The following is a 27,307-nucleotide window of genomic DNA, read 5'->3' on the forward strand; positions in this document are numbered from 1 at the left end:
TTTCAAAGAGATACTCAAAGGAAACGATCGTGTTATGCTACGCGAATGAATCATCATAAATTCCCGAGAGTAGAAGATTTTGATGAATTCACGCAGTACATCAAGAGATCAAGAACCGATTTTGTAGACCCGATTTTTTTTTATTAAACGAAATTATTAAAATACATGTATAATAAATGATGTTACCAATATACCAAAACCAATCCCAAAGCAGCTATATTTGTCATATCATAGCTTTACCAGTAAAGCTATGGCAATATTTGTCCATATAATCTGCACCTTTCAAATATATCAGCAAACTAAAAGCAAATATAACTATTTACCATACATTTCTAGCTGTCTTAAATATCTTTCTTTATAATATCTTTGCATACATATTCAAAGTTTCATATGCCCAATATATGTACACATACATTTCTAGCTGTCTGAAATATCTTTCTTAGTCATTTCTTTGCATATGTATTCAAAGTTACATATACCCAATATATTTACACATGTCACTGATATTATCATTTGGCCACATTTCTTAATTAAACAAATTGTCTGCAAATCTATGTATTTACCATACATTTAGGAATATGCTCAAAGGCTTTTGATATGTTCTGATTTGACATACATTTCAGCCGACTACAAAGACTAACAAAAATATTCCTTTACAATACATTTGACAGGTCTCTGCAGATTAAAGGAAATGATGCTTTACACCCCTCTATCAAGTTCTCGTTTTCAATTGGTTCACATACCAGGCAAATGTAGATGCACCTTACATTTTATAACCCCTATAAAATTATTTGAATGATGATGCTTTGCTTCCTAGACAAAGAAACACATTTGCGGATAAATTTACATCATAGAAAAATACATGACAAAGATTTCCATTTGCAGAGGTATACAAATACATAAGTTTGCGAAAGTTTTGAGATGGTTATAAATATATGCAAATTCTAAACTTTAAACTGGTTTGAATAGGTGTTAATATATTTTATAAACCGCGGTCTCTCATAACCGCCTATAGGAGGGTATAGCACAAGAAATATTGATATTTACTACATGTAAAGACAAGATAAACTAAATGCAGCGGTTTGTGAATATATGTAAATGTCGGTCTCTGAATACATTAACATAACATTTGCATACCTCTTCAAATCCGGGATTTCGTGTAGTGTAAATCAGTTGATTCATCCTATTATATTCCAAATTCATGAGATAGTTTTGATTGTTTACAATTCGATTTTCGAAATATGGACTGCTCAATTAATATGATCCGAAAAGTTTTTAAAAGTAATATCAAAAGACTTCAGTCAAAATTGAGTTTATGAATACTAGTATATTAATACCGCAGAAAAAATTGACGCCATTAAATTGTTAAATTTGGTTGCAATTAACTTACTTTAGAGATCATGCCATATCACATAATGTTTACAGGGTTATTGTTTGCTGTTGCACTAATCCCGCATGGATAAAATGTGTTGAAGTGATATGATTCAGGTGGGTAGGAATGGGGACAGAAAAAGGTGGTACATTTTGGTATGTGTCTAATTAGAAATTTTGTGCTACAAACTGTCCGAAATTGAGAGAATGATGCGGCACATAGAAGAGAAGTTATCTGAAGAATACATTCACCATAACTTTAGAAATATTAAAGAGCATACTTAATATTGAAAGTGCTTAACATAATTTGAATCTCGGAACGACAAGTAGTGAATATCAAATATCCCATGTATCTTTTATTTATTTATAGTTCCGGACAGATGATTCCCTATCAATATATAGATGATGGCAATGGAACCATTTGGTTAGATAGAATAGATTGCTCTGGTTCAGAACATAAATTAATCAATTGCACATACTCAATCGATACTTCACACTGTAGACACAGTTACGATGCCGGCGTCAAATGTTATATCAGCTGTCCAGCAAAGGAAGATGAAGGTAGGATGTGATTTAAATCAAAAGTTCGACGCAATAGTTTGTATATGCACATGGTGGCTGTTGTACATAAATAAGGAAAACACAGTACCATTTATCCGGTCTACTTCAGTGCAGCACCTATAAAGATAACTGTACAATTGTGTATGAACGTCAACTTTCAACTAATTGATATCCATCGTAATCGATATTTAATATAGGTGCACTTGTGTTTGCTATGGTATTTGGAGATGTTTCGTGATATTTATTCATAAAATGCCATCATTTGTATAGAGTATTTGTATGAACTTTCGAAAATTAAAAACTGTTGAAGTAATTAAAATTTTACATATGCATACAATCTAATTCAAATCAAATCAACTTAGTAATTTGAATTGCACAACTGTTTGGAATGTTGGGTCCCAATGCTCTTCAACGTTGTACTTGTTTGGCTTTATATCGATTTTGATCTGAGCGTCACTGATGAGTCTTATATAGACAAAACGCGCGTCTGGCGTACTAAATTATAATCCTGGTACCTTTACGAAATAGTAAGAATAAAAATAATTGCAGAAAACAACAGTTTTGAATGTTTGATTGATTTAAATCGTTTTGTAAAAATCCCGATTTGTAGCATACATATAACAAGATAATTATAATTATAAACGTTATTATCACATGGTACTAAAGAAAAACAAACTTTACTCAAATCAATCTAACTGAAAAGTTGCGAAAAAAATAATCGTCACATAAATCATCTTCGCTAGCCAAGGGTTACGATCCGCTCTCCTGCTTTCCCCTCTTCGGATTAAGAAAGAATTTTGGAGACTCAAGATAATGATTTTTATTGGTCGCAGTTGTAAATGGCTTTATCCAATCAAAAAGAGCATATAACATGATCACGTGTAAATGTAGAAATGTAGATAAACAATTGCCACGTTCTAATTGTGCAACAAGTCTTTACCCGGAAAAAAACCGACAATATTTAGTGACAATTAAAATGTTCTTAATCAACATGATTAACTATTAGAAGTTTCTGTGTATGTTTCTTGTATAAATGTTGAAATGTCAACATATACGTAAATTTCCTGCTTCAAAAAGCTTGTAGTCACTAGACGCTTCCGTTTTTTCACCTCCACACTTAAGAGATTCAAACTGCTTCAATTGGCCAAGAATAATGTATTCGTGATGAACGTGACTTTAACATGTTTAATCAAACGATAGATGGCGCAACATTGTTATCACAAATGTTGACACAATCTGCCAAGGCTGAAGAGCAGGGAAGTAGATCATGAACCTTAGCTAGCAAAAATGCACATGAATACACAAAATTTGAAAAATACTTCAAACTAATAAAGCAGTATCTTCTGATGATGACATTTTCTTTGCAGGTCGTTTGCGTTTTATAACGGGTTCCGTTGACAATATAGGACGACTGGAAATTAATTATAGAGGTGAATGGGGAACAATATGTTCTAATAGTTTTGGTCATGTTGAAGCAGCAGTAGCCTGTAGACAGCTCGGATATTGGTGTGTATTACATTAAAAGCAGACTCACAAATGTATCAATGAATTAGTATTGTAAATCAGTTGATTCATCCTATTATATTCCAAATTCATGAGATAGTTTTCATTGTTTACAATTCGATGTTCATAATATATCCAACGATTGATAAATTTTATTCGACAGCAAATTTTGAAATATGGACTTCTCAATTAATATGATACCAAAAGTTTTTAAAAGTAATATAAAAAGACTTCAGTCAAAATTATCGAAAGAGCATACTCAACATTGATAGTGCTTAACATAATTTGAATCTCGTAACAACAAGTAGTGAATATCAAATATCCCATGTATCTTTCATTTATTTATAGTTCCGGACAGATGATTCCCTATCAATATATAGATGATGGCAATGGAACCATTTGGTTAGATAGAATAGATTGCTCTGGTTCAGAACATAAATTAATCAATTGCACATACTCAATCGATACTTCACACTGTAGACACAGTTACGATGCCGGCGTCAAATGTTATATCAGCTGTCCAGCAGAAAAAGATGAAGGTAGGATGTGATTTAAATCAAAAGTTCGAAGCAATCGTATTTATATGCACATGGTGGCTATTTTATATAAATAAGGAAAACACAGAACAATTTATCCGGTCTACTTCAGTGCAGTACATATAAAGATAACTGTACAATTGTGTATGAACGTCTACTTTCAACTAATTGATATCCATCGTAATAAATATTTAATATAGGTACACTGGTGTTTGCTATGGTATTTGGAGATGTTGTTTCGTGATATTTTTTCATGAAATGCCATCATTTGTATTGAGTATTTGTATGAACTTTCAAAAATTGAAAACTGTTGAAGCAATTAAAATTTCACATATGCATATACAATATAATTCAAATCAAATCAATTTAGTAGTGTGAATTGCACAACTGTTTGGAATGTTGGGTCCCAATGCTCTTCAACTTTGAACTTGTTTGGCTTTATATATATTTTGATCTGAGCGTCACTGATGAGTCTTATATAGACGAAACGCGCGTCTGGCATACTTAATTATAATCCTGGTACCTTTGATAACAAGTAAGAATAAACAATAATTGCAGAAAACAACAGTTTTGAATGTTTGATTGATTTAAATCGTTTTGTTAAAATTCCAATTTGTAGCATACAGATAACAAGATAATTATAATTGTAAACGTTATTATCACATGGTACTAAACATGCTAAAGGAAAACTAACTTTACTCAAATAAATCTAACTAAACAGTTTCGAAAATAAATAATCGTCACATAAATCATTTTTGCTTGCCAAGGGTTACGATCCGCTCTCCTTCTTTCCCTCTGTCGGATTGAGACGGAATTTTGGAGAATCGAGGTAATGATTTGTATTGGTCGCAGTTGTAAATGGCTTTATCCAATCAAAAAGCGCAAATAACATGATCACGTGTAAATGTAGAAATGTAGGTAAACAATTGCCACGTTCTGGTTGTGAAAAAAAAATTTCCCCCAAAAAACATACGACAATATTTAGTGACAATTCAAATGTTCTTAATCAACATGATTAATTATTAAAAGTTTCTGTGTTTGTTTCTTGTATAAATGTTGAAATGTCAACGTATATTTAAATTTCCTGCTTCAAAAAGTTTGTAGTCACTACACGCTACCGTTTTTTCACCTCCACACTTAAGAGAGTCAAAGTACTTCCATTGGCCAAGAATAATGTATTCGTGATGAGCGTGACTTCAATCAACTGATAGATGGTGCAACATTGTTATTACAAATGTTGACACAATCTGCCAAGGGTGAAAAGCAGGGAAGTAGATCATCAACCTTAGCTAGCAAAAATGCACATGAATATACAAAGTTTGAAAAATACTTTAAACTAATAAAGCAGTATCTTCTTACGATGAAATTTTCTTTGCAGGTCGTTTGCGTTTTATAACGGGTTCCGTTGACAATATAGGACGACTGGAAATTAATTATAGAGGTGAATGGGGAACAATATGTTCTAATAGTTTTGGTCATGTTGAAGCAGCAGTAGCCTGTAGACAGCTCGGATATTGGTGTGTATTACATTAAAAGCAGACTCACAAATGCATCAATGAATTAGTATTGTAAATCAGTTGATTCATCCTATTATATTCCAAATTCATGAAATAGTTTTGATTGTTTACAATTCGAAGTTCGTAATATATCCAACGATTGGTAGATTTTATTCGACAGCAAATTTTGAAATATGGACTGCTCAATTAATATGATACGAAAAGTTTTTAAAAGTAATATAAAAAGACTTCAGTCAAAATTGAGTTTATGAATACTAGTATATAAATACCGCAGAAAAAATTGAAGCCATTAAATTGTTAAATTTGGTTGCAACTAACTTGTTTTACAGATCATGCCATATCAAATAATGGTTACAGGGTTATTGTTTGCTGATGCACTAATCCCGCTTGCATGAAATGTTTTGAAGTGATATAATTCAGGTGGGTAGGAATTGGGATCGAAAAAAGGTGGTACATTTTGGTATGTGTCTAACTAGAATTTTTTGATACAAACTGTCCGAAATTGAAAGAATGATGCAGCACATAGAAGAGAAGTTATCTGAAGAATACTTCACCATAACTTTAGAAATATTAAAGAGCATACTTAATATTGAAAGTGCTTAACATAATTTATATCTCGGAACGACAAGTAGTGAATATCAAATATCACATGTATCTTTCATTTATTTATAGTTCCGGACAGATGATTCCCTATCATTATATAGATGATGGCAATGGAACCATTTGGTTAGATAGAATAGATTGCTCTGGTTCAGAACATAAATTAATCAATTGCACATACTCAATCGATACTTCACACTGTAGACACAGTTACGATGCCGGTGTCGAATGTTATATCAGCTGTCCAGCAGAGGAAGATGAAGGTAGGATGTGATTTAAATCAAAAGTTCAAAGCAATCGTATTTATATGCACATGGTGGCTGTTGTACATAGATAAGGAAAACACAGTACCATTTATCCGGTCTACTTCAGTGCAGTATCTATAAAGATAACTGTACAATTGTGCATGAACGTCAACTTTCAACTAATTGATATCCATCGTAATCGATATTTAATATAGGTGCACTGGTGTTTGCTATGGTATTGGGAGGTGTTGTTTCGTAATATTTATTCTTAAAATGCCATCATTTGTATAGAGTATTTGTATGAACTTTCGAAAATTGAAAACTGTTGATGTAATTAAAATTTCACATATGCATATACAATATAATTCAAATCAAATGAATTTAGTAATTTGAATTGCACAACTGCTTGGAATGTTGGGTCCCAATGCTCTTCAACTTTGAACTTGTTTGGCTTTATATCTTTTTTGATCTGAGCCTCACTGATGAGTCTTATATAGACGAAACGCGCGTCTGGCATACTTAATAATAATCCTGGTACCTTTGATAACAAGTAAGAACAAAAATAATTGCAGAAAACAACAGTTTTGAATGTTTGATTGATTTAAATCGTTTTGTTAAAATTCCAATTTGTAGCATACAGATAACAAGTTAATTATAATTGTAAACGTTATTATCACATGGTACTAAACATGCCAAAGGAAAACAAACTTTACTCAAATAAATCTAACTGAACAGTTTCGAAAATAAATAATCGTCACATAAATCATCTTTGCTAGCCAAGGGTTACGATCCGCTCTCCTTCTTTCACTCTGTCGGATTGAGAAGGAATTTTTGAGACTCGAGGTAATGATCTTTATTGGTCGCACTTGTAAATGGCTTTATCAAATCAGAAAGCGCATATAACATGATCACGTGTAAATGTAGAAATGTAGATAAACAATTGCCACGTTCTGATTGTGCTACAAGTCTTTACTCCAAAAAACATATCACAATATTTAGTGACAATTCAAATGTTCTTAATCATCATGATTACCTATCAAAAGTTTCTGTGTATGTTTCTTGTATAAATGTTGAAATGTCAACGTATATTTAAATTTCCTGCTTCAAAAAGTTTGTACTCACTAGACGCTACCGTTTTTTCACCTCCACACTTCCGGAACACCTGAGATCACCCCTAGTTTTTGGTGGGGTTCGTGATGTTTATTCTTTAGTTTTCTATGTTGTGTCATGTGTACTACTTTTTTTCTGTTTGTCGTTTTCATTTTCAGCCATGGCGTAGTTAGTTTGTTTTAGATTTATGAGTTTGACTGTCCCTTTGGTGTCTTTCGTTCCTCTTTTAAGAGAGTCAAAATGCCTCCATTGGCCAGGAATAATGTATTCGTGATGAGCGTGACTTCAATCAAACGATAGATGGCGCAACATTGTTATCACAAATGTTGACACAATCTGCCAAGGGTGCAGAGAAGGGAAGTAGATCATGAACCTTAGCTAGCAAAAATGCACATGAATATACAAAGTTTGAAAAATACTTTAAACAAATAAAGCAGTATCTTCTTATGATGAAACTGTCTTTGCAGGTCGTTTGCGTTTGATAACGGGTTCCGTTGACAATATAGGACGACTGGAAATTAATTATAAAGGTGAATGGGGAACAATATGTTCTAATAGTTTTGGTCATGTTGAAGCAGCAGTAGCCTGTAGACAGCTCGGATATTGGTGTGTATTACATTAAAAGCAGACTCACAAATGTATCAATGAATTAGTATTGTAAATCAGTTGATTCATCCTATTATATTCCAAATTCATGAGATAGTTTTGATTGTTTACAATTCGATGTTCGTAATATATCCAACGATTGGTAGATTTTATTCGACAGCAAATTTTTAAATATGGACTTCTCATTTAATATGATACGAAAAGGTTTTAAAAGTAATATAAAAAACTTCAGTCAAACTTGAGTTTATGATTACTAGTAAATTAATACCGCAGAACAAATTGAAGCCATTAAATTGTTAAATTTGGTTGCAATTACTTGTTTTACAGATCATGCCATATCACATAATGTTCACAGGGTTATTGTTTGCTGGTGCACTAATCCCGCTTGCATAAAATGTTTTGAAATGATATATTTGAGGTGGGTAGGAAAGGGGACCGAAAAAAGGTGGTATATTTTGGTATGTGTCTAATTAAATTTTTTTGATACAAACTGTCCGAAATTGAGAGAATGATGTGGCACATAGAAGAGAAATTATATGAAGAATACATTCACCATAACTTTAGAAATATTAAAGAGCATACGTAATATTGAAAGTACTTAACATAATTTGAATATCGGAATGACAAGAAGTGAATATCAAATATCCCATGTATCTTTCATTTATTTATAGTTCCGGACAGATGATTCCCTATCAATATATAGATGATGGCAATGGAACCATTTGGTTAGATAGAATAGATTGCTCTGGTTCAGAACATAAATTAATCAATTGCACATACTCAATCGATACTTCACACTGTAGACACAGTTACGATGCCGGCGTCAAATGTTATATCAGCTGTCCGGCAGAAAAGGATGAAGGTAGGATGTGATTTAAATCAAAAGTTCAAAGCAATCGTATTTATATGCACATGGTGGCTATTTTATATAAATGAGGAAAACACAGAACAATTTATCCGGTCTACTTCAGTGCAGTACATATAAAGATAACTGTACAATTGTGTATGAACGTCAACTTTCAACTAATTGATATCCATCGTAATCGATATTTAATATAGGTGCACTGGTGTTTGCTATGGTATTGGAAGCTGTTGTTTCGTGATATTTATTCATAAAATGCCATCATTTGTATAGAGTATTTGTATGAACTTTCGAAAATTAAAAACTGTTGAAGTAATTAAAATTTTACATATGCATACAATCTAATTCAAATCAAATCAACTTAGTAATTTAAATTACACAACTGTTTGGAGTGGTGGGTCCCAATGCTCTTCAACGTTGTACTTGTTTGGCTTTATACCGATTTTGATCAGAGCGTCACTGATGAGTCTTATATAGACGAAACGTGCGTCTGGCATACTTAATTATAATCCTGGTACCTTTGATAACAAGTAAGAACAAAAATAATTGCAGAAAAGATCAGTTTTGAATGTTTGATTGATTTAAATCGTTTTGTTAAAATTCCAATTTGTAGCATACAGATAACAAGATAATTATAATTGTAAACGTTATTATCACATGGTACTAAACATGCCAAAGGAAAACAAACTTTACTCATATCAATCTAACTGAACAGTTTCGAAAATAAATAATCGTCACATAAATCATCTTTGCTAGCCAAGGGTTACAAGGGTAATGATTTGTATTGGTCGCAGTTGTAAATGGCTTTATCCAATCAAAAAGCGCATATAACATAATCACGTGTAAATGTAGAAATGTAGATAAACAATTGCCACGTTCTGATTGTGCTACAAGTCTTTACCCCGAAAAACATACGACAATATTTAGTGACAATTCAAATGTTCTTAATCAACATGATTAACTATTAAAGGTTTCTGTGTATGTTTCTTGTATAAATATTGGAATGTCAACGTATATTTAGATTTCCTGCTTCAAAAAGTTTGTAGTCACTAGACGCTACCATGTGTTTACCGTTACATTTAAGAGAGTTAAAGTGTTTCCATTGGACAAGCATAATGTATTCGTGATGAGCGTGACTTTAACATATTTAATCAAACGATAGACTGCGCAACATTGTTATCACAAATGTCGACACAATCTGCCAAGGGTGAAGAGCAGGGAAGTAGATCATCAACCTTAGCTAGCAAAAATGCACATGAATCCACAAAGTTTGAAAAACACTTTTAAACTAATAAAGCAGTATCTTCTTATGATGACATTTTCTTTGCAGGTCGTTTGCGTTTTATAACGGGTTCCGTTGACAATATAGGACGACTGGAAATTAATTATAGAGGTGAATGGGGAACAATATGTTCTAATAGTTTTGGTCATGTTGAAGCAGCAGTAGCCTGTAGACAGCTCGGATATTGGTGTGTATTACATTAAAAGCAGACTCACAAATGCATCAATGAATTAGTATTGTAAATCAGTTGATTCATCCTATTATATTCCAAATTCATGAAATAGTTTTGATTGTTTACAATTCGATGTTCGTAATATATCCAACGATTGGTAGATTTCATTCGACAGCAAATTTTTAGATATGGACTTCTCATTTAATATGATCCGAAAAGTTTTGAAAAGTAATATAAAAAGACTTCAGTCAAAATTAAGTTTATGAATACTAGTATATTAATACCGCAGAAAAAATTGAAGTCATTGAATTGTTAAATTTGGTTGCAATTAACTTACTTTACAGATCATGCCATATCACATAATGTTTACAGGGTTATTGTTTGCTGGTGCACTAATCCCGCTTGCATAAAATGTTTTGAAGTGATATATTCGAGGTGGGTAGGAATTGGGACCGAAAAAAGGTGGTACATTTAGGTATGTGTCTAATTAAAATTTGTTGATACAAACTGTCCGAAATTGAGAGAATGATGCCGACATAGAAGAGAAGTTATCTGAAGAATACATTCACCATAACTTTAGAAATATTAAAGAGCATACGTAATATTGAAAGTGCTTAACATAATTTGAATCCAAGAACGACAAGTAGTGAATATCAAATATCCCATGTATCTTTCATTTATTTATAGTTCCGGACAGATGATTCCCTATCAATATATAGATGATGGCAATGGAACCATTTGGTTAGATAGAATAGATTGCTCTGGTTCAGAACATAAATTAATCAATTGCACATACTCAATCGATACTTCACACTGTAGACACAGTTACGATGCCGGCGTCAAATGTTATATCAGCTGTCCAGCAGAGGAAGATGAAGGTAGGATGTGATTGAAATCAAAAGTTCGAAGCAATCGTATTTATATGCACATTGTGGCTATTGTACATAAAAAGGGAAAACACAGTACCATTTATCCGGTCTTCTTCAATGCAGTACCCATACAGATAACTGTACAATTGTGTATGAACGTCAACTTTCAACTAATTGATATCCATCGTAATCGATATTTAATATAGGTGCACTGGTGTTTGCTATGGTATTGGAAGCTGTTGTTTCGTGATATTTATTCATAAAATGCCATCATTTGTATAGAGTATTTGTATGAACTTTCGAAAATTAAAAACTGTTGAAGTATTTAAAATTTTACATATGCATACAATCTAATTAAAATCAAATCAACTTAGTAATTTAAATAACACAACTGTTTGGAATGTTGGGTCCCAATGCTCTTCAACGTTGTACTTGTTTGGCTTTATACCGATTTTGATCTGAGCGTCACTGATGAGTCTTATATAGACGAAACGCGCGTCTGGCATACTTAATTATAATCCTGGTACCTTTGATAACAAGTAAGAACAAAAATAATTGCAGAAAAGATCAGTTTTGAATGTTTGATTGATTTAAATCGTTTTGTTAAAATTCCAATTTGTAGCATACAGATAACAAGATAATTATAATTGTAAACGTTATTATCACATGGTACTAAAGGAAAACAAACTTAACTCAAATCAATCTAACTGAATAGTTTCGAAAAAAAATAATCGTCACACCATTCATCTTTGCTAGCCAATGGTTACGATCCGCTCTCCTGCGTTTCCCCCTGTCGGATTGAGAAGGAATTTTTGCGACTCGAGGTAATGATTTTTATTGGTCGCAGTTGTAAATGGCTTTATCCAATCAAAAAGCGCATATAACATGATCACGTGTAAATGTAGAAATGTAGGTTAACAATTGCCACGTTCTGGTTGTGAAAAAAATCTTTACTCCAAAAAACATATCACAGTATTTAGTGACAATTCAAATGTTCTTAATCAACATGATTAACTATTAGAAGTTTCTGTGTATATTTCTTGCATCAATGTTTAAATGTCAACGTATATTTAAATTTTCTGCTTCAAAAAGTTTGTAGTCACTAGACGCTACCGTGTTTTCACCTCCACATTTAAGAGAGTTAAAGTGCTTCCATTGGCCAAGAATAATGTAATCGTGATAGACGTGACTTTAATCGACCGCTAGATGGCGCAACATTGTTATCACAAATGTTGACACAATCTGCCAAGGGTGAAGAGCAGGGAAGTAGATCATCAACCTTAGCTAGCAAAAATGCACATGAATATACAAAGTTTAAAAAATACTTTAAACTACTAAAGCTGCTTCTTCTTTTGATTGAATTTTCCTTGCAGGTCGTTTGCGTTTTATAACGGGTTCCGTTGACAATATAGGACGACTGGAAATTAATTATAGAGGTGAATGGGGAACAATATGTTCTAATAGTTTTGGTCATGTTGAAGCAGCAGTAGCCTGTAGACAGCTCGGATATTGGTGTGTATTACATTAAAAGCAGACTCACAAATGTATCAATGAATTTGTTTTGTAAGACAGTTGATTCATCCTATTATATTCCAAATTCATTCGATAGTTTTGATTGTTCACAGGGTTATTGTTTGCTGATGCACTAATCCCGCTTGCATGAAATGTTTTGAAGTGATATATTTGAGGTGGGTAGGAATGGGGACCGAAAAAAGGTGGTACATTTTGATATGTGTCTAATTAGATTTTTTTGATACAAACTGTCCGAAATTGAGAGAATGATGCGGCACATAGAAGAGAAGTTATCTGAAGAATACATTCACAATAACTTTAGAACTATTAAAGACCATTCTTAATATTGAAAGTACTTAACATAATTTGAATCTCGGAACGACAAATAGTGAATATCAAATATCCCATGTATCTTTCATTTATTTATAGTTCCGGACAGATGATTCCCTATCAATATATAGATGATGGCAATGGAACCATTTGGTTAGATAGAATAGATTGCTCTGGTTCAGAACATAAATTAATCAATTGCACATACTCAATCGATACTTCACACTGTAGACACAGTTACGATGCCGGCGTCAAATGTTATATCAGCTGTCCAGCAGAAAAAGATGAAGGTAGGATATGATTTAAATCAAAAGTTCGAAGCAATCGTATTTATATGCACATGGTGGCTATTGTACATAAATAAGGAAAACACAGTCCCATTTATCCGGTCTACTTCAGTGAAGTACCTATAAAGATAACTGTACAATTGTGTATGAACGTCAACTTTCAACTAATTGATATCCATCGTAATCGATATTTAATATAGGTGCACTGGTGTATGCTATGGTATTGGGAGATGTTGTTTTGTGATATGTATTCATAAAATGCCATCATTTGTAAAGAGTATTTGTGTGAAATTCCTAAAATTAAAAACTGTTGAAGCAATTAAAATTTTACATATGCATACAATCTAATTCAAATCAAATCAACTTAGTAATTTGAATTGCACAACTGTTTGGAATGTTGGGTCCCAATGCTCTTCAACGTAGTACTTGTTTAGCTTTATATCTATTTTGATCTAAGCGTCACTGATGAGTCTCATATAGACGAAACGCGAGTCTAACGTAATAAATTATAATCCTGGTACCTTTGATAACAAGTAAAAAAAATAATTGCAGAAAAAAACAGTTGTGAATGTTTGATTGATTTAAATAGTTTTGTAAAAATCCCGATTTGTAGCATACAGATAACAAGATAATTATAATTGTAAACGTTATTATCACATGGTACTCAAGGAAAACAAACTTTACTCAAATCAATCTAACTGAATAGTTTCGAAAAAAATAATCGTCACATAAAATCATGTTTGCTAGCCAAGGGTTACGATCCGCTCTCCTGCTTTCCCCTTGTCGGATTGAGAAGGAATTTTGGAGACTCGAGGTAATGATTTTTATTGGTCGCAGTTTTAAAAAGCGCATATAACATGATCACGTGTAAATGTAGAAATGTAGGTAAACAATTGCCACGTTCTGGTTGTGAAAAAAATCTTTACCCCAAAAAACATACGACAATATTTAGTGACAATTCAAATGTTCTTAATCAACATGATTAACTATTAGAAGTTTCTGTGTATATTTCTTGCATCAATGTTGAAATGTCAACGTATATTTAAATTTTCTGCTTCAAAAAGTTTGTAGTCACTACACGCTACCGTTTTTTCACCTCCACATTTAAGAGAGTTAAAGAGCTTCCATTGGCCAAGAATAATGTAATCGTGATAGACGTGACTTTAATCGACCGGTAGATGGCGCAACATTGTTATCACAAATGTTGACACAATCTGCCAAGGGTGAAGAGCAGGGAAGTAGATCATGAACCTTACCTAGCAAAAATGCACAGGAATATACAAAGTTTGAAAAATACTTTAAACTACTAAAGCTGCTTCTTCTTTTGATTGAATTTTCCTTGCAGGTCGTTTGCGTTTTATAACGGGTTCCGTTGACAATATAGGACGACTGGAAATTAATTATAGAGGTGAATGGGGAACAATATGTTCTAATAGTTTTGGTCATGTTGAAGCAGCAGTAGCCTGTAGACAGCTCGGATATTGGTGTGTATTACATTAAAAGCAGACTCACAAATGTATCAATGAATTTGTTTTGTAAGACAGTTGATTCATCCTATTATATTCCAAATTCATGTGATAGTTTTGATTGTTCACAGGGTTATTGTTTGCTGATGCACTAATCCCGCTTGCATGAAATGTTTTGAAGTGATATATTTGAGGTGGGTAGGAATGGGGACCGAAAAAAGGTGGTACATTTTGATATGTGTCTAATTAGATTTTTTTGATACAAACTGTCCGAAATTGAGAGAATGATGCGGCACATAGAAGAGAAGTTATCTGAAGAATACATTCACAATAACTTTAGAACTATTAAAGACCATACTTAATATTGAAAGTACTTAACATAATTTGAATCTCGGAACGACAAATAGTGTATATCAAATATCCCATGTATCTTTCATTTATTTATAGTTCCGGACAGATGATTCCCTATCAATATATAGATGATGGCAATGGAACCATTTGGTTAGATAGAATAGATTGTTCTGGTTCAGAACATAAATTAATCAATTGCACATACTCAATCGATACTTCACACTGTAGACACAGTTACGATGCCGGCGTCAAATGTTATATCAGCTGTCCAGCAGAAAAAGATGAAGGTAGGATATGATTTAAATCAAAAGTTCGAAGCAATCGTATTTATATGCACATGGTGGCTATTGTACATAAATAAGGAAAACACAGTCCCATTTATCCGGTCTACTTCAGTGAAGTACCTATAAAGATAACTGTACAATTGTGTATGAACGTCAACTTTCAACTAATTGATATCCATCGTAATCGATATTTAATATAGGTGCACTGGTGTATGCTATGGTATTGGGAGATGTTGTTTTGTGATATGTATTCATAAAATGCCATCATTTGTAAAGAGTATTTGTGTGAAATTCCTAAAATTAAAAACTGTTGAAGCAATTAAAATTTTACATATGCATACAATCTAATTCAAATCAAATCAACTTAGTAATTTGAATTGCACAACTGTTTGGAATGTTGGTTCCCAATGCTCTTCAACGTAGTACTTGTTTAGCTTTATATCTATTTTGATCTAAGCGTCACTGATGAGTCTCATATAGACGAAACGCGAGTCTAACGTAATAAATTATAATCCTGGTACCTTTGATAACAAGTAAAAAAAATAATTGCAGAAAAAAACAGTTGTGAATGTTTGATTGATTTAAATAGTTTTGTAAAAATCCCGATTTGTAGCATACAGATAACAAGATAATTATAATTGTAAACGTTATTATCACATGGTACTCAAGGAAAACAAACTTTACTCAAATCAATCTAACTGAATAGTTTCGAAAAAAATAATCGTCACATAAAATCATGTTTGCTAGCCAAGGGTTACGATCCGCTCTCCTGCTTTCCCCTTGTCGGATTGAGAAGGAATTTTGGAGACTCGAGGTAATGATTTTTATTGGTCGCAGTTTTAAAAAGCGCATATAACATGATCACGTGTAAATGTAGAAATGTAGGTAAACAATTGCCACGTTCTGGTTGTGAAAAAAATCTTTACCCCAAAAAACATACGACAATATTTAGTGACAATTCAAATGTTCTTAATCAACATGATTAACTATTAGAAGTTTCTGTGTATATTTCTTGCATCAATGTTGAAATGTCAACGTATATTTAAATTTTCTGCTTCAAAAAGTTTGTAGTCACTACACGCTACCGTTTTTTCACCTCCACATTTAAGAGAGTTAAAGAGCTTCCATTGGCCAAGAATAATGTAATCGTGATAGACGTGACTTTAATCGACCGCTAGATGGCGCAACATTGTTATCACAAATGTTGACACAATCTGCCAAGGGTGAAGAGCAGGGAAGTAGATCATGAACCTTACCTAGCAAAAATGCACAGGAATATACAAAGTTTGAAAAATACTTTAAACTACTAAAGCTGCTTCTTCTTTTGATTGAATTTTCCTTGCAGGTCGTTTGCGTTTTATAACGGGTTCCGTTGACAATATAGGACGACTGGAAATTAATTATAGAGGTGAATGGGGAACAATATGTTCTAATAGTTTTGGTCATGTTGAAGCAGCAGTAGCCTGTAGACAGCTCGGATATTGGTGTGTATTACATTAAAAGCAGACTCACAAATGTATCAATGAATTTGTTTTGTAAGACAGTTGATTCATCCTATTATATTCCAAATTCATGTGATAGTTTTGATTGTTCACAGGGTTATTGTTTGCTGATGCACTAATCCCGCTTGCATGAAATGTTTTGAAGTGATATATTTGAGGTGGGTAGGAATGGGGACCGAAAAAAGGTGGTACATTTTGATATGTGTCTAATTAGATTTTTTTGATACAAACTGTCCGAAATTGAGAGAATGATGCGGCACATAGAAGAGAAGTTATCTGAAGAATACATTCACAATAACTTTAGAACTATTAAAGACCATACTTAATATTGAAAGTACTTAACATAATTTGAATCTCGGAACGACAAATAGTGTATATCAAATATCCCATGTATCTTTCATTTATTTATAGTTCCGGACAGATGATTCCCTATCAATATATAGATGATGGCAATGGAACCATTTGGTTAGATAGAATAGATTGTTCTGGTTCAGAACATAAATTAATCAATTGCACATACTCAATCGATACTTCACACTGTAGACACAGTTACGATGCCGGCGTCAAATGTTATATCAGCTGTCCAGCAGAAAAAGATGAAGGTAGGATATGATTTAAATCAAAAGTTCGAAGCAATCGTATTTATATGCACATGGTGGCTATTGTACATAAATAAGGAAAACACAGTCCCATTTATCCGGTCTACTTCAGTGAAGTACCTATAAAGATAACTGTACAATTGTGTATGAACGTCAACTTTCAACTAATTGATATCCATCGTAATCGATATTTAATATAGGTGCACTGGTGTATGCTATGGTATTGGGAGATGTTGTTTTGTGATATGTATTCATAAAATGCCATCATTTGTAAAGAGTATTTGTGTGAAATTCCTAAAATTAAAAACTGTTGAAGCAATTAAAATTTTACATATGCATACAATCTAATTCAAATCAAATCAACTTAGTAATTTGAATTGCACAACTGTTTGGAATGTTGGGTCCCAATGCTCTTCAACGTAGTACTTGTTTAGCTTTATATCTATTTTGATCTAAGCGTCACTGATGAGTCTCATATAGACGAAACGCGAGTCTAACGTAATAAATTATAATCCTGGTACCTTTGATAACAAGTAAAAAAAATAATTGCAGAAAAAAACAGTTGTGAATGTTTGATTGATTTAAATAGTTTTGTAAAAATCCCGATTTGTAGCATACAGATAACAAGATAATTATAATTGTAAACGTTATTATCACATGGTACTCAAGGAAAACAAACTTTACTCAAATCAATCTAACTGAATAGTTTCGAAAAAAATAATCGTCACATAAAATCATGTTTGCTAGCCAAGGGTTACGATCCGCTCTCCTGCTTTCCCCTTGTCGGATTGAGAAGGAATTTTGGAGACTCGAGGTAATGATTTTTATTGGTCGCAGTTTTAAATGGCTTTATCCAATCAAAAAGCGCATATAACATGATCACGTGTAAATGTAGAAATGTAGGTAAACAATTGCCACGTTCTGGTTGTGAAAAAAATCTTTACCCCAAAAATCATACGACAATATTTAGTGACAATTCAAATGTTCTTAATCAACATGATTAACTATTAGAAGTTTCTGTGTATATTTCTTGCATCAATGTTGAAATGTCAACGTATATTTAAATTTTCTGCTTCAAAAAGTTTGTAGTCACTACACGCTACCGTTTTTTCACCTCCACATTTAAGAGAGTTAAAGAGCTTCCATTGGCCAAGAATAATGTAATCGTGATAGACGTGACTTTAATCGACCGCTAGATGGCGCAACATTGTTATCACAAATGTTGACACAATCTGCCAAGGGTGAAGAGCAGGGAAGTAGATCATGAACCTTACCTAGCAAAAATGCACAGGAATATACAAAGTTTGAAAAATACTTTAAACTACTAAAGCTGCTTCTTCTTTTGATTGAATTTTCCTTGCAGGTCGTTTGCGTTTTATAACGGGTTCCGTTGACAATATAGGACGACTGGAAATTAATTATAGAGGTGAATGGGGAACAATATGTTCTAATAGTTTTGGTCATGTTGAAGCAGCAGTAGCCTGTAGACAGCTCGGATATTGGTGTGTATTACATTAAAAGCAGACTCACAAATGTATCAATGAATTTGTTTTGTAAGACAGTTGATTCATCCTATTATATTCCAAATTCATGTGATAGTTTTGATTGTTCACAGGGTTATTGTTTGCTGATGCACTAATCCCGCTTGCATGAAATGTTTTGAAGTGATATATTTGAGGTGGGTAGGAATGGGGACCGAAAAAAGGTGGTACATTTTGATATGTGTCTAATTAGATTTTTTTGATACAAACTGTCCGAAATTGAGAGAATGATGCGGCACATAGAAGAGAAGTTATCTGAAGAATACATTCACAATAACTTTAGAACTATTAAAGACCATACTTAATATTGAAAGTACTTAACATAATTTGAATCTCGGAACGACAAATAGTGTATATCAAATATCCCATGTATCTTTCATTTATTTATAGTTCCGGACAGATGATTCCCTATCAATATATAGATGATGGCAATGGAACCATTTGGTTAGATAGAATAGATTGTTCTGGTTCAGAACATAAATTAATCAATTGCACATACTCAATCGATACTTCACACTGTAGACACAGTTACGATGCTGGCGTCAAATGTTATATCAGCTGTCCAGCAGAAAAAGATGAAGGTAGGATATGATTTAAATCAAAAGTTCGAAGCAATCGTATTTATATGCACATGGTGGCTATTGTACATAAATAAGGAAAACACAGTCCCATTTATCCGGTCTACTTCAGTGAAGTACCTATAAAGATAACTGTACAATTGTGTATGAACGTCAACTTTCAACTAATTGATATCCATCGTAATCGATATTTAATATAGGTGCACTGGTGTATGCTATGGTATTGGGAGATGTTGTTTTGTGATATGTATTCATAAAATGCCATCATTTGTAAAGAGTATTTGTGTGAAATTCCTAAAATTAAAAACTGTTGAAGCAATTAAAATTTTACATATGCATACAATCTAATTCAAATCAAATCAACTTAGTAATTTGAATTGCACAACTGTTTGGAATGTTGGGTCCCAATGCTCTTCAACGTAGTACTTGTTTAGCTTTATATCTATTTTGATCTAAGCGTCACTGATGAGTCTCATATAGACGAAACGCGAGTCTAACGTAATAAATTATAATCCTGGTACCTTTGATAACAAGTAAAAAAAAATAATTGCAGAAAAAAACAGTTGTGAATGTTTGATTGATTTAAATAGTTTTGTAAAAATCCCGATTTGTAGCATACAGATAACAAGATAATTATAATTGTAAACGTTATTATCACATGGTACTCAAGGAAAACAAACTTTACTCAAATCAATCTAACTGAATAGTTTCGAAAAAAATAATCGTCACATAAAATCATGTTTGCTAGCCAAGGGTTACGATCCGCTCTCCTGCTTTCCCCTTGTCGGATTGAGAAGGAATTTTGGAGACTCGAGGTAATGATTTTTATTGGTCGCAGTTTTAAATGGCTTTATCCAATCAAAAAGCGCATATAACATGATCACGTGTAAATGTAGAAATGTAGGTAAACAATTGCCACGTTCTGGTTGTGAAAAAAATCTTTACCCCAAAAAACATACGACAATATTTAGTGACAATTCAAATGTTCTTAATCAACATGATTAACTATTAGAAGTTTCTGTGTATATTTCTTGCATCAATGTTGAAATGTCAACGTATATTTAAATTTTCTGCTTCAAAAAGTTTGTAGTCACTAGACGCTACCGTGTTTTCACCTCCACATTTAAGAGAGTTAAAGTGCTTCCATTGGCCAAGAAAAATGTAATCGTGATAGACGTGACTTTAATCGACCGCTAGATGGCGCAACATTGTTATCACAAATGTTGACACAATCTGCCAAGGGTGAAGAGCAGGGAAGTAGATCATGAACCTTACCTAGCAAAAATGCACAGGAATATACAAAGTTTGAAAAATACTTTAAACTACTAAAGCTGCTTCTTCTTATGATTGAATTTTCCTTGCAGGTCGTTTGCGTTTTATAACGGGTTCCGTTGACAATATAGGACGACTGGAAATTAATTATAGAGGTGAATGGGGAACAATATGTTCTAATAGTTTTGGTCATGTTGAAGCAGCAGTAGCCTGTAGACAGCTCGGATATTGGTGTGTATTACATTAAAAGCAGAATTACAAATGTATCAATGAATTTGTTTTGTAAGACAGTTGATTCATCCTATTATATTCCAAATTCATGTGATAGTTTTGATTGTTCACAGGGTTATTGTTTGCTGATGCACTAATCCCGCTTGCATGAAATGTTTTGAAGTGATATATTTGAGGTGGGTAGGAATGGGAACTGAAAAAAGGTGGTATATTTTGATATGTGTCTAATTAGAATTTTTTGATACAAACTGTCCGAAATTGAGAGAATGATGCGGCACATAGAAGAGAAGTTATCTGAAGAATACATTCACACTAACTTTAGAAATATCAAAGACCATACTTAATATTGAGAGAAGTTATCTGAAGAATACATTCACACTAACTTTAGAAATATCAAAGACCATACTTAATATTGAAAGTTCTTAACATAATTTGAATCTCGGAACGACAAGTAGTGAATATCAAATATCCCATGTATCTTTCATTTATTTATAGTTCCGGACAGATGATTCCCTATCAATATATAGATGATGGCAATGGAACCATTTGGTTAGATAGAATAGATTGCTCTGGTTCAGAACATAAATTAATCAATTGCACATACTCAATCGATACTTCACACTGTAGACACAGTTACGATGCCGGCGTCAAATGTTATATCAGCTGTCCAGCAGAAGAAGATGAAGGTAGGATGTGATTTAAATCAAAAGTTCGAAGCAATCGTATTTATATGCACATGGTGGCTATTGTACATAAAAAGGGAAAACACAGTACCATTTATCCGGTCTACTTCAGTGCAGTACCTATAAAGATAACTGTACAATTGTGTATGAACGTCAACTTTCAACTAATTGATATCCATCGTAATCGATATTTAATATAGGTTCACTGGTGTATGCTATGGTATTGGGAGATGTTGTTTCGTGATATTTATTCATAAAATGCCATCATTTGTATAGAGTGTTTGTATGAACTTTCGAAAATTAAAAACTGTTGAAGTAATTAAAATTTTACATATGCATACAATCTAATTCAAATCAAATCAACTTAGTAATTTAAATTACACAATTGTTTGGAATGTTGTGTCCCAATGCTCTTCAACTTTGTACTTGTTTGGCTTTATACCGATTTTGATCTGAGCGTCACTGATGAGTCTTATATAGACGAAACGCGCGTCTGGCGTACTAAATTATAATCCTGGTACCTTTAATAACCAGTAAGAATAAAAATAATTGCAGAAAACAAGAGTTTTGAATGATTGATTGATTTAAATCGTTTTGTAAAAATCCCGATTTGTAGCATATAGATAACAAGATAATTATAAATGTAAACGTTATTATCACATGGTACTAAAGGAAAACAAACTTTACTCAAATCAATCTAACTGAATAGTTTCGAAAAAAATAATAGTCACATAAATCATGTTTGCTAGCCAAGGGTTACGATCTGCTCTCCTGCTTTCCCCTTGTCGGATTGAGAAGGAATTTTGGAGACTCGAGGTAATGATTGGTATTGGTCGCAGTTGTGAATGGCTTTATCCAATCAAAAAGCGCATATCACATGATCACGTGTAAATGTAGAAATGTAGATAAACAATTGCCACGTTCTGATTGTGCAACAAGTCTTTACCCCGAAAAACATACGACAATATTTAGTGACAATTCAAATGTTCTTAATCAACATGATTAACTATTAGAAGTTTCTGTGTATGTTTCTTGTGTCAATGTTGAAATGTCAACATATACTTAAATTTTCTGCTTCAAAACGTTTGTAGTCACTAGACGCTTCCGTTTTTTCACCTCCACACTTAAGAGAGTCAAAGTGTTTCAATTGGCCAAGAATAATGTATTCGTGATGAGCGTGACTTTAACATGTTTAATTAAACGATAGATGGCGCAACATTGTTATCACAAATGTTGACACAATCTGCCAAGGGTGAAGAGCAGGGAAGTAGATCATGAACCTTAGCTTGCAAAAATGTACATGAATATACAAAGTTTGAAAAATACTTTAAACTAATAAAGCAGTATCTTCTTATGATGAAATTTTCTTTGCAGGTCGTTTACGTTTTATAACGGGTTCCGTTGACAATATAGGACGACTGGAAATTAATTATAGAGGTGAATGGGGAACAATATGTTCTAATAGTTTTGGTCATGTTGAAGCAGCAGTAGCCTGTAGACAGCTCGGATATTGGTGTGTATTACATTAAAAGCAGACTCACAAATTTATCAATGAATTAGTATTGTAAATCAGTTGATTCATCCTATTATATTCCAAATTCATGAGATAGTTGATTGTTTACAATTCGATGTTCGTAATATATCCAACGATTGATAGATTTAATCCGACAGCAAATTTTGAAATATGGACTTCTCATTTAATATGATACGAAAAGTTTTTAAAAGTAATATAAAAAGACTTCAGTCAAAATTATTGAAAGAGCATACTCAACATTGATAGTGCTTAACATAATTTGAATCTCGGAACGACAAGTAGTGAATATCAAATATCCAATGTATCTTTCATTTATTTATAGTTCCGGACAGATGATTCCCTATCAATATATAGATGATGGCAATGAAACCATTTGGTTAGATAGAATAGATTGCTCTTGTTCAGAACATAAATTAATCAATTGCACATACTCAATCGATACTTCACACTGTAGACACAGTTACGATGCCGGCGTCAAATGTTATATCAGCTGTCCAGCAGAAAAAGATGAAGGTAGGATGTGATTTAAATCAAAAGTTCGAAGCAATCGTACTTATATGCACATGGTGGCTATTTTATATAAATAAGGAAAACACAGAACATTTATCCGGTCTACTTCAGTGCAGTACATTTAAAGATAACTGAACAATTGTGTATGCACGTCTACTTTCAACTAATTGATATCAATCGTAATAAATATTTAATATAGGTACACTGGTGTTTGCTATGGTATTGGGAGATGTTGTTTCGTGATATTTATTCATAAAATGCGATCAATTGTATAGAGTATTTGTATGAACTTTCGAAAATTGAAAACTGTTGAAGCAATTAAAATTTCACATATGCATATACAATCTAATTCAAATTAAATCAATTTAGTAATTTGAATTGCACAACTGTTTTGAATGTTGGGTCCCAATGCTCTTCAACTTTGAACTTGTTTGGCTTTATATTTATTTTGATCTGAGCGTCACTGATGAGTCTTATATAGACGAAACGCGCGTCTGGCATACTCAATTATAATCCTGGTACCTTTGATAACAAGTAAGAATAAAAAATAATTGCAGAAAACAACAGTTTTGAATGTTTGATTGATTTAAATCGTTTTGTTAAAATTCCAATTTGTAGCATACAGATAACAAGATAAATATAATTGTAAACGTTATTATCACATGGTACTAAACATGCTAAAGGAAAACTTACTTTACTCAAATAAATCTAACTAAACAGTTTCGAAAATAAATAATCGTCACATAAATCATCTTTGCTAGCCAAGGGTTACAATCCGCTCTCCTTCTTTCACTCTGTCGGATTGAGAAGGAATTTTGGAGAATCGAGGTAATGATTTGTATTGGTCGCAGTTGTAAATGGCTTTTTCCAATCAAAAAGCGCATATAACATGATCACGTGTAAATGTAGAAATGTAGATAAACAATTGCCGCGTTCTGATTGTGCAACAAGTCTTTACCCCGAAAAACATACGACAATATTTAGTGACAATTCAAATGTTCTTAATCAACATGATTAACTATTAAAATTTTCTGTGTATGTTTCTTGTATCAATGTTGAAATTTCAACGTATATTTAAATGTCCTGCTTCAAAAAGTTTGTAGTCACTAGACGCTACCGTTTTTTCACCTCCACACTTAAGAGAGTCAAAGTACTTCCATTGGTCAAGAATAATGTATTCGTGATGAGCGTGACTTTAATCAAACGATAGATGGCGCAACATTGTTATCACAAATGTTGACACAATCTGCCAAGGGTGAAGAGAAAGGAAGTAGATCATGATTCTTAGCTAGCAAAAATGCAAATGAATATACAAAGTTTGAAAAATACTTTAAACAAATAAAGCAGTATCTTCTAATGATGAAATTTTATTTGCAGGTCAATTGCGTTTTATAACGGGTTCCGTTGACAATATAGGACGACTGGAAATTAATTATAGAGGTGAATGGGGAACAATATGTTCTAATAGTTTTGGTCATGTTGAAGCAGCAGTAGCCTGTAGACAGCTCGGATATTGGTGTGTATTACATTAAAAGCAGACTCACAAATGTATCAATGGACTAGTATTGTAAATCAGTTGATTCACCCCATTATTTTCCAAATTCATGAGAGTTTTGATTGTTTACAATTCGGTGTTCGTAATATATCCAACGATTGGTAGATTTTATTCGACAGCAAATTTTGAAATATGGACTTTTTAAAAGTAATATAAAAAGACCTCAGTCAAAATTGAGTTTATGAATACTAGTATATTAATACCGCAGAAACATTGAAGCCATTAAATTGTTAAATTTGGTTGCAATTTACTTGTTTTACAGATCATGCCATATCACATAATGTTCACAGGGTTATTGTTTGCTGATGCACTAATCCCGCTTGCATAAAATGTTTTGAAGTGATATATTTGAGGTGGGTAGGAATGGGAACTGAAAAAAGGTGGTATATTTTTAGTATGTGTTCAATTAGAATTTTTTGATACAAACTGTCCGAAATTGAGAGAATGATGCGGCACATAGAAGAGAAGTTATCTGAAGAATACATTCACCATAACTTTAGAAATATTAAAGAGCATACTTAATATTGAAAGTGCTTCACATAATTTATATCTCGGAACGACAAGTAGTGAATATCAAATGTCCCATGGATCTGTCATTTATTTATAGTTCCGGACAGATGATTCCCTATCAATATATAGATGATGGCGATGGAACCATTTGGTTAGATAGAATAGATTGCACTGGTTCAGAACATAAATTAATCAATTGCACATACTCAATCGATACTTCACACTGTAGACACAGTTACGATGCCGGCGTCAAATGTTATATCAGCTGTCCAGCAGAAAAAGATGAAGGTAGGATGTGATTTAAATCAAAAGTTCGAAGCAATCGTATTTATATGCACATGGTGGCTAATCTATATAAATAAGGAAAACACAGAACAATTTATCCGGTCTACTTCAGTGCAGTACCTATAAAGATAACTGTACAATTGTGTATGAACGTCTACTTTCAACTAATTGTTATTTATCGTAATCGATATTTAATATAGGTACACTGGTGTTTGCTATGGTATTGGGAGATGTTGTTTCGTGATATTTATTCATAAAATGCCATCATTTGTATAGAGTATTTGTATGAACTTTCGAAAATTGAAAACTGTTGAAGCAATTAAAATTTCACATATGCATATACAATCTAATTCAAATCAAATCAATTTAGTAATTTGAATTGCACAACTGTTTGGAATGTTGGGTCCCAAAGCTCTTCAACTTTGAACTTGTTTGGCTTTATATATATTTTGATCTGAGCGTCACTGATGAGTCTTATATAGACGAAACTTGCGTCTTGCATACTTAATTATAATCCTGGTACCTTTGATAACAAGTAAGAATAAAAAATAATTGCAGAAAACAACAGTTGTGAATGTTTGATTGATTTAAATCGTTTTGTTTACATTCCAATTTGTAGCATACAGATAACAAGATAATTATAATTGTAAACGTTATAATCACATGGTTCTAAACATGCAAAAGGAAAACAAACTTTACTCAAATAAATCTAACTAAACAGTTTCGAAAATAAATAATCGTCACATAAATCATCTTTGCTAGCAAAGGGTTACAATCCGCTCTCCTTCGTTCCCTCTGCCGGATTGAGAAGGAATTTTGAAGACTCGAGGAAATGATTGGTATTGGTCGCAGTTGTAAATGGCTTTATCCAATCAAAAAGCGCATATAACATGATCACGTGTAAATGTAGAAATGTAGATAAACAATTACCACGTTCTCATTGTGCAGCAAGTCTTTACCCCTAAAAACATACGACAATATTTAGTGACAATTCAAATGTTCTTAATCAACATGATTAACTATTAAAAGTTTCTGTGTATGTT

The 27,307-nt window shown here is 32.8% G+C and overlaps 1 protein-coding gene across 1 annotated transcript in view; it reads left to right on the plus strand.

Annotated features, from left to right (window-relative positions):
• The window catches only part of LOC139504046 (uncharacterized), a 108,335-nt gene that overhangs the window by 35,788 nt on the left and 45,240 nt on the right, over positions 1-27,307 (plus strand). Inside the window, exons 11-31 of the mRNA XM_071294105.1 lie at positions 1,742-1,932; positions 3,300-3,438; positions 3,784-3,974; positions 5,350-5,488; positions 6,161-6,351; positions 10,242-10,380; positions 11,053-11,243; positions 12,608-12,746; positions 13,176-13,366; positions 14,709-14,847; positions 15,277-15,467; positions 16,810-16,948; positions 17,378-17,568; positions 18,929-19,067; positions 19,497-19,687; positions 21,049-21,187; positions 21,683-21,873; positions 23,245-23,383; positions 23,727-23,917; positions 25,292-25,430; positions 26,077-26,267. Of these exons, the coding sequence (XP_071150206.1) occupies positions 1,742-1,932; positions 3,300-3,438; positions 3,784-3,974; positions 5,350-5,488; positions 6,161-6,351; positions 10,242-10,380; positions 11,053-11,243; positions 12,608-12,746; positions 13,176-13,366; positions 14,709-14,847; positions 15,277-15,467; positions 16,810-16,948; positions 17,378-17,568; positions 18,929-19,067; positions 19,497-19,687; positions 21,049-21,187; positions 21,683-21,873; positions 23,245-23,383; positions 23,727-23,917; positions 25,292-25,430; positions 26,077-26,267 (3,491 nt within the window). The remainder of the gene's footprint in view (positions 1-1,741; positions 1,933-3,299; positions 3,439-3,783; positions 3,975-5,349; positions 5,489-6,160; positions 6,352-10,241; positions 10,381-11,052; positions 11,244-12,607; positions 12,747-13,175; positions 13,367-14,708; positions 14,848-15,276; positions 15,468-16,809; positions 16,949-17,377; positions 17,569-18,928; positions 19,068-19,496; positions 19,688-21,048; positions 21,188-21,682; positions 21,874-23,244; positions 23,384-23,726; positions 23,918-25,291; positions 25,431-26,076; positions 26,268-27,307) is intronic.

Source organism: Mytilus edulis, chromosome 14 (genome assembly GCF_963676685.1).
Source record: "Mytilus edulis chromosome 14, xbMytEdul2.2, whole genome shotgun sequence".
NCBI lineage: Eukaryota > Metazoa > Mollusca > Bivalvia > Mytilida > Mytilidae > Mytilus > Mytilus edulis.